The 12,586-nt window shown below is 42.6% G+C and overlaps 1 protein-coding gene across 1 annotated transcript in view; it reads left to right on the plus strand.

Moving 5' to 3' along the window:
- FNTB (farnesyltransferase, CAAX box, beta) overlaps nucleotides 1-12,586 on the plus strand; it is a 65,039-nt gene that overhangs the window by 38,781 nt on the left and 13,672 nt on the right. The window contains exons 7-8 of the mRNA XM_059373401.1: nucleotides 4,648-4,734; nucleotides 10,724-10,853. Coding sequence (XP_059229384.1) covers nucleotides 4,648-4,734; nucleotides 10,724-10,853 — 217 coding nt within the window. The remainder of the gene's footprint in view (nucleotides 1-4,647; nucleotides 4,735-10,723; nucleotides 10,854-12,586) is intronic.

Consider the following 12,586-nt stretch of genomic DNA (forward strand, 5'->3'; position numbering starts at 1 on the left):
GGTAGAAAATGACATAGCATAATATATAACAACTGTATGGCGTAATATAATCTTTCATCTCACTGGGATAGGAAGGGAGAAGCCCAGTAGGGACCTCGTAAATATTTTCTGTATGGATTTGAAGAAATCGTGAGCATGTCTATCACCTGTTTGAAAATTGCTTTGGTTGGTTCAAACACCCTTGGGGGCTAGTAGAGTTGAGGGAAGTAGAATTTCAGTTACTGATTAGAACCAGTTGACTCAAAATTATTATTTTACTCTGGAGTAATCTAATGTACCTCGCAAGTAGCTCACTCATCTGACAGGAGATTACTAAAGACGTATGGGGAGTTCACTAAGTCATTTCTTAAAGGTCGTGGATCATTTATACCAAATTCTTACTATTTAGTCAGAGAAATACTTTTTTTTTTTTTTTTTAGCTTTCTATAGCAAAGCCATCTTATTGCCTCATTTGTAAATGTGTTTAGCTTCTATACAAGTTGATTCATTTTCTGGCTTAACTGTTGTTGAAAGTGAAGGCGGAGGAAACATGTGTCATGAATCTACTCGAACCAAAAATCTGTCCTCCCCTAGAAAAACAATTTCTTAACAACACTTCCAACACCAAATGTCTGTTTGTTTGTTTTTTTTCTCATGTTAAATTCTGACATCGACTAACCCGATTTAGCTCAGATTCAACAGGTTAAGGGCTCCGTCCCAGAAGATCACCCCCACTTCAGATGCTAGTCCCAAGTTACATGTCCCCATGTTACCCACACTTCTGTCTGACTTGGCTACAAATCAGGTTCCCATGACCCCTCTTCGGTTTAATAATTTGGTAGGGATGGTTCCCAGAACTCACTGATTGATTACAAAGGATATTATAAAGGATGCAAATGAACAGCGAGATGAGGAGGTGTATTGAGTGAGGTCTGGAAGGGTCTGGAGTGTAGGAATTTCTGTCCCCATGAAGCTGGAGTATGCCACCCTCCCAGCAGTCACCTGGCTGTGTTCACCACCCTGGAGCTCCCCAAATTCCATCATTTAGGGTTTTTATGGAAGTTCTGTTATGTACGCATGATTGGTGAAATCGTTGGCCATTGGTGATTAACTTGATCCGCAGCCCTTCTCCTCAGGGGAGCAGGGCTGAGGCTGCCAACCCTCTAGTTGGGGGTCAGTTTCTGTGGCAAGCGGCCCATCCTCCGGGAGTCACCTCATTAGCATAACGCAGGTGTGCTTCACCAGGGCTTGTTTTGAATCACTAGAGACTCTCCTGTCACCCCTGTCACTCAGGAGCGCTGTGCCAGCAATCTGGGAGAAGACCAAACCTATATTTCTACCGTATCAAGAAGGGTCTGGGAACAGGGAGGTTATACAAGGCAAATAAGTGGGTCAGTTTTGCGAGGTTACTTTCCTTTCGGGGACAGCAGGGTTCTATCAGGCAGGTGACCTAACCAGCGCTCACCAGGTGCTTCCTGATGAACTGGTTTAAGACTTCATTTCTGGAGAGCCGAAACTGTGATTAAGTTTCAGTTTGGTGATGTGGGGCTTAGCATAAGTGACTCCATCTGGGACTGTGGTTGTGTGTTTAACCCTGTCAACACCAACAAAGCCAATATGACTAATGAGGAAAAGCAGTATTGTGTTGACTCTTCTTAAGGTAGAGGTTAAAAATTGTCCCCCCAGCCCTGACACCACATTTTCATTTCTGTTCTACAGCTCGTCCAACTGAATATGCACAATCTCAAAATTTAGCTTTTTCTTTTTTTTTTTTTTTAAGATTTTATTTATTCATTCGACAGAGAGAGACAGTGAGAGAGGGAACACAAGCCAGGGGAAATGTAAAAGGGAGAAGCAGGCTTCCCACTGAACCGGGAGTCTAACACGGGGCTGGATCCCAGGACCCTGGGATCATGACCCAAACCGAAGGCAGAGGCCTAATGACTGAGCCACCCAGGCGTCCTAAAATTTAGCTTTTTAAAACTTCTGACATTACGAGGTGAAGTCAGATTGCTTTGCATTGTATCAGATGTGATACAATGTGATTTTCAGATGTGATTATTCTCCAGCTTACTAGTTGCAGCGTAGGTTTTTTTCTGTGTTCATATTTATATCTGCTAGACAAATGCTAGCAAACTTCTCCAGGAAAAACGATCTGTTCCATCCAAGAGCCCTGCAGCTGTATCTCACCTGTACGGAAGCTCCTCTGCTAACGTGCTCCCTTTCAGCCATGCTTCTCGTTTGCATAGGATCAGAGAGGTGAACACTTCCTTGCTTTGCGTTCTCCTATCCCAGTTTCATCATTTCTTTTTTTTTTAAGATTATTTATTTATTTATTTGATAGAGAGAGACAGCACAAGTAGGCAGAGAGGCAGGCAGGGGGAGGGGGGAAGCAGGCTCCCCATCGAGCAGAGAACCTGATGCGGGACTTGATCCCAGGACCCTGAGATCATGACCTGAGCCAAAGGCAGAGGCCTAACCCACTGAGCCATCCAGGCGCCCCTAACATTTCTTGCTTGGTATTTAATTGTCCTTTGCCTGAAAGTGTCCCCCAGGACTCCAGAGTGCGCGTTGAGTGGGTTTGACCAGCAGTGATGGGTGGAGGTTGGGGGAGGGCACATTTGGGCATCTGGAGGCTAGCAGGCCTCATTCTGGGTTAGACACAATGGCCTCGTGATCTTTCCTGTCTGTCTCGATTCTTGATAGTCTCTAGGATGAGTTAATTTGGGGCTTTATGGCACAGGTGTGCTGCCAGGGACCAAACCTCGGTGAACCCCTAGCACCTGCCGCCCTTTCTCAGTTCTCAGAAAGGAGCAGTTATTTACTACTGACCTCATCTAGGTTGGAGAACCTGGAGTGTTCTGTGAGGGTAGGGAGCAGGCAGAGATGCAGCATTCATGGAACTTGAGGTGACAGGGCCTAGAGTGGGCTCGAGAAAGTTTCGTGTGGCTGAAGTGGAGAGGGCCTCGTGGGCAGTAGCAGTGAAGCTGGAAGTACAGGCTGGGAACAGACCGAGGGGTCCTGAAGTAGGAGTTTAAGAGCAGTGGGAAGTTACTGACCAATTTTAAGTTGAGAATGATAGGATGTGGTCTGTATTCTATTAGAACTTTCCCAGTTGCCGTGAATGGATTGCAGTGTTTTAGTAAAAGTCCTCTGGGTTCAGGGCTGGAAGGAAGAAGACCAGGCAGGAGCTCGATCCTGGGAACGGTGCCTTGGATTCGGAGGACAGTAGAGAGGACGGAGAGTAGTGAACAAATTTGAGAGAAGCGATGACTGGATAGAAGGAGAGGAAGAAACTGCACGAAAGGGGTGCATTTTGTTGGCTCCCCGTTTCCGTGTGCGATCTAGGACTAGTGGCTCCTGGCATCACGTCTTAGTTCTTCCATCTGCGAGAAGCAAACTACGTGGTTGGCTGCCTCCCTATCTCAGAGGTTATGTGAAGGTTCAAGAGCAAATACTGTGGAACCCCCTTGAGAGGCTCCAAACCTGAAAGAGGTGAGATCAGACCTCTGAGGTTAGCTTCTGGTGGGTGATAATGTTTGGCATGCAGGACTCTCGCATGCTTCTGCTGGCTGCTGGAGTAACTCAGCCCCTTCCGTGCCGGGGCCAGCGTGAGCCAGCCGATGCAAAGGCTGGTGTAGTATCATAAGCTTGCAGCTTCTGCACAGATGTCTTCGGGAAACCTCCTAAGTTTGGCTTAGTAGCTATGTCCATATAGAACGATATGGAACCTAGGCCCTCCTCTTTCCTCCCTTTTATATTCCTCAGGAACCCTTAGAAAGGATCTGTAAGCAGAATTAAAACAAACTGTCTTCATCGTAAAATGGAGCTGAGATGCTGGATATTTGAAAAGGGCATAGAAGGAAAGAAAACACAGTTTGTAGATATATTTCGTAATAGAGAGAGAAGCTGAAATGAAATGTGTCCTGAGAAGATTTAGGGCTGGCAGGATGGAATGGGAAGACTTATTCCAAATCAAGTTGGATAACAATTAAAAAAAAAAAAAAGTTCTCTTTCTTTTTCATTTAAAAGTGTGTGTGCATGTGTGTGTATGCGTGCGTGCGTGCGTACACATACTGGTGGGGTGCTTGAAATCAAAGTTCCTTTCTCCCTCTGAAGGCCTAAGGGAAATATCCGAGTGGACTCCTCTATTCCTGTCCCTCTCGTCTGGACTATGCAGCCGTTAGGTTCTGGTGCCCTGCTTTGGAGTGTCTGTTGCAGAAAAAATATACAGTTAACCTTTAATGTGTCCATTCCATATACAGAAATTCTGGATCTGAAACATTACTGACATCAAATGAATGAGTGTATCAGAAATAGCCGAATGAATGACACTGTGGAAGTTTGGGAACCATGATAGGTCTTTGAAAGAAGAGCTAAATTCACTTTGGACATGAATTGATCTGGCTGTTATTTCCTCTGATGTAGATTTGACCATGTGGAGGTAGGGAGACTAGAATGTCATGTTCTTTCACTGAAGCCATGCTGTGAGCAACTCTATCCAAATAGAATGTCAAACCTCTCAGGAGGACTGACCAAGGGCCAAGAGTGAGGACAGGAGGTGATTACAGCTTACCAGGCAGAGACCAGTCTGCCTGAGTTCAGTACACCCTATTTTAGCTCTTCCTTAAAGCTTAACACTCTCCCCCTCTGTTTCTGTCCTTCCAGAAGCGCGTACTGTGCTGCCTCCGTAGCGTCTCTGACCAACATCATCACTCCAGACCTCTTTGAGGGCACGGCCGAATGGATAGCAAGGTGAGAGATGCCAGGATTTGTCCTGGCCTCTTAGAAAGCAGGTGGTCAAGACTTTGAAAATAAAGAAAATGATAAAGGAATGGAAGCGACTCTAAAATTACAAGAGACGGATTGGGGCTGTAGCATGGTGCCTTTCAGAAATGCTCCAAAAGTTCTTTTTCCCAGACTTTCTTCAGTGTTGTGTTATTGTGTAGATGGGCAAGGATCAAAACCTTGTGCAAACAGTACTCGTGGGCATCTAAATGGATTTAACCAGTTTGGAGAGCAACTTGGTAATACCTTAGAAGATGCCGTTGCTAATGACCCCATAATCCCACACTTACAGAAGCTCACACACGTGCGCAAAAGAGACCAACATGCGACTTGTTTGTGATAGCAAAACCCAGAAACAGGCTAAATGTTCATAAGCACGGGAGGGAGAAGCAAGCCGTGGTGTAGTCACATTGCAATATAAGATAGCAGTTGGAATGAATGAACCAGAGCTGCATGTATCAAGACAGATAAATCCTCAGAAACAACCCTGAGTTAAAGTAAAGGATGTTAAAACATGCAGATTAGCACACTTGCTTAAAATTTGAAAACATGCACAATAATTCTGTATTTATAGGAAGAATGACCTGTGGTAATATAAAAATATATAAATATAAAAAAATATATAATATAAAATTATAAAAACAAATTCAGGATGATGATTACTTCTCAGGGAGAGCAGAGGAAATGAAATCAGGAGATGTTTACCCATCTCCACGGGGAACTTCAACTGTATCTGTAATGGTTCATTTCTTTAAAATAAAAGAGAGACTGAAGTCTATATGACTCTGTTAAAGCTAGGTGTGACATACATGTATGTTCTATATATTATTTGCTATACTCCTAGACATTTCAAGTATCTCATGATTAAAAAAAAGAAAAAGAAAGGTATAGTAGATGCCTATGTATTAATATGGAATGTTATCCAAGCTGTATTATTTTGTTTTTTATGTTTTTATTCTTACCAAAGTAGTACCTGTTATATGGAAATATAATTTACAGGTATATCAGATGGTAAACTATGGTTATATTTACTTTCCTAGATAATTTTTATTTTCCTGGAATTAGTCATTTCCTCTTTTTAAAAATGCATACATCATGAATTTATTCCCAGATTTTCTGCCAGAGCTATAAAATCACTCTCATTACAGTCAAACACTTTAGGTAATGTATCAGTTCTCGTGTGTGTGTGTGTGTGTGTGTGTGTGTGTGTGTGTGTGTGTGTTTGTATTTTGAGTTCTCCTTCCTGGAGCCCTGTGCCCTCCTGCTTCAGTCCGGACAGATTGCTCTCAGCCTGCTGCCCAGCAGGTATCCAGAAGCTTCCTTTCAGCATGAAATTCACTTCACTTGTCTCCTTTGTTGAAGGCCTTGCCCTCCTTTTTCTTGGCTTACTTACACATTTTAATGAACCACATACTCCAGTAGATCCCAAAAGAGAGCACTTAGGAGAGGAATTTTTAAGATTGTGCATAATGGTTATTTTAGTCTCACACTTGATTGAGATTTTATTTGGTTAGAGATTTCTAAATTGGAAAATGTATAAATTGTATTTCTTCAGAACTTTTTTTTTTTTTAGCATTCCTCCATTATCTTCTGGCTTCCAGTATCATTGTGGAAAAGGCTAACAATAATAATAACCAACATTTACTGAAGACCTGGCATGTAATACTCAATGGTGTAAGGTAGCCATAGTTTAGAGTTTAAGAATATAGGCTTTTGAGCTAACTTGCGTGGGTTTGGTTCTTTATTATACTTCCTCTTTCTCAGTTAAGATTTCCCATCTTTTTATTCATTACAAGTATATATTTTTTTCCATTTCCCTGAGGTAAACATATAGTTAATAAGTGTCTGCCTTAAAATTCTTGTTTGGTAATTTCAACATCTGGGTATCTTAGAGTTGGGATGTCCCATTTTCCTGATTCTGCATATGTCAGGTAATTTTTGGATTGTATCTTAGACATTGTGGTCTTCTATCATAGAGGCTGGATTCTGTTAGATTGCTCTAAAGACTGTTGTTGATGGCTTTGTTTTAGCAGCATTCAACTTGGTTAGACCCAAAGTACAGATTGTTACACATGCACCGGGCAGCGGACTTGGCTCTTTGGTCAGTTCTTGGGTCAGAATCTGCTTTCAGTTTGCCTGATGTGTGTGTGATCTGGAGTCAGGTAGACATTTAAACGTGGAATTTGGAGTTTTCCTTCTTTAGCTCTCCTCTTTCTGGTGTTCCTCCACCGTTTCCGTCAGCCTGGTTCTTCTTACCAGGAAAATGGTGGGCTTTCTGTTTGTTTCAGCTGCCCTCCACTGGCCCCTCTGACCTGCCGCTGCCACTACTGGGTGACCGCAGCCATCTCAGGGCAAACTGGGAAGAAAAAAAATAGGGTTGGGGGGGGAAGAGCCTGCCTGCCTGCTGTTTTCTGCTCCAACTTTAAAATCCCCGCCCAAATCTGCCTGTCTTTTTTCAGTCCACTGAGCCCTTGGGAAAAGTTGTTTCTGTGTATTTTGTCCAGACTGTATAACTAGTATTTGCAGGATTGGATCGTTAGGCACTCACTAGATGCGGAACTCTGACTACCTGGGTTTGAATCCCAGTTTTGTCATTTAGTAGCTTCGGACAAATCATTTCACTTCTCTATGCCATAGGTTCCTTGTATATAAAATGGTGGGATATTGACTTTGATATTAAGCTGAAATGCAAGGAGTTTAAGTAGCCAAAAACTGTTATGGTAACCACTGCCTCCCAATGCTATTGTAGTCCCAATCCATTGTGTGTGTGTGCACGTGCACACGCACGTGTGTTTAGAGAGCACAAGCAGGGGGGTGCAGCAGGCAGAGGGAAAGGGAGAAGCAGACTCCTTACTGAGCAGGGAGCCTGGTGCAGGACTCCATCCCAGGACCATGGGATCGCGACCTGAGCCGAAGGCAGACGCTTCTGTTTTGTTTCTCTTTTTCTCTGTCCCACCATATCTCCCTCTCTAGAAGTTTCTGGAAATCTTTATTCTTGCTGTTTAGAAACTTGATGCTGATGAACCATGATACGGATTTTTAAAAAATTTTTTCTTTTGGCACTCAGCAGGTATATTCAGTCTGGAATGGCATGTACTTTAGTTCTAAGAATCTTTATTTTATTATTTCTTTGATAATTTCTTTCCCTCTGTTTTCTGTGTTTGTTCTTTTTCTAACCTCCCATACATAGGGTTGGTCTTCTGATTTTTCGGATTATTTTGCCTACTTTTTAACTCTTAATCTTTCTTATTGTATTTTCTGAGAGATTCCCTTCTGTTGAGGTTTTATTTCTGCAATTCTATTTTAAATTTTCCAGAGCTTATTTTATTCTCATTTCTAAAAGAAATACTTTTTTATGTACTCTCCTGTTCTTGTTTCAGGCATGTTTTATTCTTGCGGTATTTTTATCTCATATACTATTTTATCCAAAACGTTTCCTTCTGCTCCCTGTGTCATTTCTCCAGCTTAGTTTTATGTGTCTGCTCCACTTTCTAATACGAGAGTATTAGAGACTGCAGAAATGCTTGGTGTTCAGATTTAGGAGCCGAGTGCTAAAAAGCTGGCAGAGAGCTGCGTGTGCCAGCATTCAGCCTTTCACCCCACTGGGCTTTGTCCCTTGAGCTTATCAGTTTCCATTGTGGAGCGTCTTCCAGATTCCTGGTTGGGGTAGGAAGTTGGCAGCCGGCTTTGTGAAATACTAGGAGGAAACGGGGTGGGGGCTGTTTGTGTTCAGATTATAGATTCTCACGCACTCCCCTGCTCAGTGTGGTGCCTCCCTCCTGTTCTCTGTGCTGGATATCCTGGAGTTCAGACCCTCTTGATTAAACCCCTGAAACCTGTCCTCACCTTTTGGGCACCAGGGGATCTATCTGATTCTTACATACATTTGCAAACAATTAACTTGTTTCCATCTCATGCGGCTTCTGGAGGGCTAGGGGTCCTGCGTCTCCATTTCCTGGTCCTTCTGCTGGAGCACATCACCCTGCTTTGTGTTGCCTCCTGCCCACCGGGCTGGTGTAGGGTTCTCTAATCTGTTAGGTCTGTTACTTCTTATTTCTCTCCTTTCCTGGCTTTCAAAATTTTGTTATCTGCTGTGTGTATATCTTCTCCTATGCTCTTTACCCTTGGAGTTTATCCCTTTTTAAATTCCTTTCCTTTTCTTTTACTGGACTCTTGTGCTCAATCTCTTAGGTTTGGCTAGAAGACACTCCCAAAGAATTTTACTCAACTTACTAATTTACAATGATTAAAATTGCTTCCATGCATATAAAAGGGAGGAAAAGTGGAATGTAGATCATGTGTGTTTGCACTTCTGTGTTTGTGTGTGTGTATGTGTATGTGTATGTGTGTGTGTGTGTAGAGAGAGAGAGAGGGGGAAAGAGGCAGAGGTGCAGAAACTGACAGTGGTCACTGCTGGTGAGAGGGTCTGGGGGCTAGCTAGGGTGGGCAGGAGGTTTACTTCTCATTACTTATTCTTTAACAGAATTTTTTCTTTTAATTAAAAAAAATTGTTTGAAAGCTAAATTAAGAAAATGAAAATTGCTAAGAGTTCCCCAGATGTTCCTCACTGAGGACACTCTTCACACTTGAGCTATTCCTCCCATCCCTGTGGCCAAATGTGAGAAAGGACACTCGCCTCTTGGGGGTGGGGTGGCAGGGTCCTGGGACAGAGGGGCTGAGGGGTCTGTGCAGGGAACGGTAGCCTTTTTTTGTCTTAGCGCTCTGCACTGTGATGTCCCTGGGCTTGGGGACGGCTCTGAACACGGCCTGTGAGTTCCTGAGAGGCCAGGCCTCTAAGGAGAGGTGCCTGGAAGATGGGCAGGATTATTGCTTCTTTCTTCTTTCGTCTGGAAGTCCTGCCAAGTTTTGGAGTAAGCGCTCCTCCCCCTGTGCACCTGTTCTCCAGCTGGTACTGGGAGGCAGACACACCTGCAGAGTACAAGCTTGTGTTCATTCTTGGAGATCACTGGAAGTAAAGTCCTGCCCTGTTACAGGAAAATATGCTAAAAAGAAAATTTCTTTATTTCACAGATAAAACATTTATTATAGGCAAGCAAAAAGAAGAACATCCAGACTGCTTGGAATCTACCACCAACCACTCTGTTGGTGTATATCTTTTTAGAATTCCAGAAAAATTATACTGTACATTATCACTTTATAACTTTTTTCATGTGATATATTTGGAACATCTTTAAATGTACTTCATAGCATCATTTTAAATGAGTGGTTTTCTTTTGTACAGTGTGCTGTAATTTCTATAACCAGTCCCTTACTGTTGAGCTCTTGAGTTGTTTCTGATATTTCACTGTTATAAATGGGAATATGGTAAACATTCTTCTAATCTGCTCTTTGAATACATTTTCTCTTATTTTGTAGGATTAATTCCTAGAAATGACTCCACATTGTTGGTACAAAGATCAGGCACGTTTTATGACTGGAGAATACATTATTAATATATTATAACCCCCTAATAATAACTATCATAATAATAAATGGCTAATTTGAATATGTAGAAAGTTGTCATTTAAAAATAAGTTTATTTTGATAAGTAATAAAGGTATTGATATTCATTATAGAAATTTTTTTAAAATACAGAAAAGAGGAAAAATACCAGAAATAGATAAAGCATTTAATACTAGTTGTCACACTGACTATATGATTTGATAGCCTTTTCCCTAAAAGTAAAGATTTGAGGTACTATGTTTTTTACATAAATAGACTATTTCTGAGTTTCCCTGATTTTTTTGTTTGTTTGTTTGTTTGTTTAAGGGAGAGGCATTTGCAGGAGTTAATTAGCTGGCATCTTTCCATTCACAGCTGTGGCAGTTCACGCAGTGACCTAAAGCAAACTATTCTCTGCGGTCCAGGGCGGTTCCGCACTTGTGCCCCGCACTAGAGCTGGACGCTCGTTGGTTGACACTGACCACTCAGCCTGCTCTTCTCAATCTCCCCTTAGGTGTCAGAATTGGGAAGGTGGAATTGGTGGGGTGCCAGGGATGGAAGCCCATGGCGGCTACACTTTCTGTGGCCTGGCTGCCCTGGTCATCCTCAAGAAGGAACGTTCCTTGAATTTGAAGAGCTTATTGGTAAGTGTCTGTTGACCCCTCTTCCTCTGGGGCCCCAGGGCCCCCCCTGATGTGACTGCTCAAACCCACAGGCTTTGGGGTTGTTTGGCTGTGGGAAGGGCTGAGAGTTCCTGCCCGGAGCCCACGGACTAAATGTCCTATAATGAAGCTTTTCAATGCAGTTGTTGGGGGCTCAGCACTGTTCCAAGAAAGTGGGAGGGGTGAACGTCTCCTTGGTCTTGGCTCCTTTTTTCCTGCCTTTCCATCTTCCTGCTCTGAGGTGTGTTAGGCCAACTCCATAGCCTTCGTGAGTCCGTCACACATCTGGCATGAGCCAGAGTACCTTCCTCATACTCCCAAGGCTGTAGCTTCAGTTTCTTAAATTTAGATGACATCACGTGTCTTAGGAAGAATTTCCTAAGAGAAAACGTCGTCATGAGAAGGGCTCTCAGGCCTTTGGAGGCCAAGCTTTTGTTATGGACCGCAATATATGAACATTTATTAACTACATTTATTTATTTATTTTCATTATTATTATTATTATTATTATTAACAACATATAATATATTATTTGTTTCAGGGGTACAGTCTGTGATTCATCAGACTTGCATAATACACAGCACTCACCCCAACTAGTAACTACGTGAGCAGGTAGCCCAAGCATGTATGTCTGGACTCTGAGTTCCTGACAGATATTAAGAGTGAATTCAGAAAGCGGTTAGCTTCAGGGAGTCACCAGATTGTATTGACATTATCACCCGAAGCCTAGAGTACAAACATACACACACCCAGTGCCACCATCTTCTGGGAAGCATTTATTCCCGACCATGACCTCAGAGCAGACCAGCTGCAACTGACATTCATCTCCTCTTCCCAAGTTCAAATGTCAGCCTCTCATCATAGGAACTGTTGTGAGACCCTTCATGAGCTTGTAAGGAAGTTCCTGTTGTACTCTGTACACGACCAGCAGTATTTTCTCCTCATCCTTAGGAAGCCTCCAGTAGCATACTCTCCTTGAAGGTTTATGCTGAAATGGCCAACTTTTTCCATTAGACCTTGAGTTTGTTAGACATTTAAAAATCTGATCACCAGTAAGGCGTGAAATATGGAAGTCCCATTTCCCAGGCAGAAATATGGAATATAATTAGCAGAAGCCTCAGTTACAGTGGCAGTATTCTAGATTTGAGATCTGTCTCTACCACTTCCTAACCATGTGACCTTAGGAAATTTGTCTGTCTTAGCTTCAGTTTTTTTCCTCCTCATTAAGGTATAGATAACGGGTTTTTTTGAAGCATAAAGGCGAGGTTAGCACTCTGGACTCTGAAAGTTAAAAGAGAGAAAAATCCATAAACCAGCCTGGCATATAGTAGATGCTCAACAAATGCCAGTGTCCTTCTTACCCAAACCACTCTCTCCCTTCTGTTTGCTTTGGGAGAACTAGGACCCATGCCTGAAGGATTTTATGAATCCATATAGCCAAGAGAAACAGAATAAACCCATGGACTTAGGCATTGGGAAAAATTATTTAGTCTGACTTAAAAACCATTAGTCTGGGGGGGAAAAAGATCAACCCTTAGTCTGTAGGGTAAGGTAAAGATGAAGAATGGGCTTCCCATTGTAGTACCTGTTTTCTCTTTCCTTAAGTGATGCTTCACCTACTTTCATTAAATAGCATCATCCCTAATGGGCTCACTGAAAACTCGGTGGGGACGTATTAGAGTCTGTACCTGCAATCTAGTTTTTATGTCTTTCTT

The sequence above is a fragment of the Mustela nigripes genome, chromosome 13 (assembly GCF_022355385.1).
Source record: "Mustela nigripes isolate SB6536 chromosome 13, MUSNIG.SB6536, whole genome shotgun sequence".
NCBI classification, from domain to species: Eukaryota; Metazoa; Chordata; class Mammalia; order Carnivora; family Mustelidae; genus Mustela; species Mustela nigripes.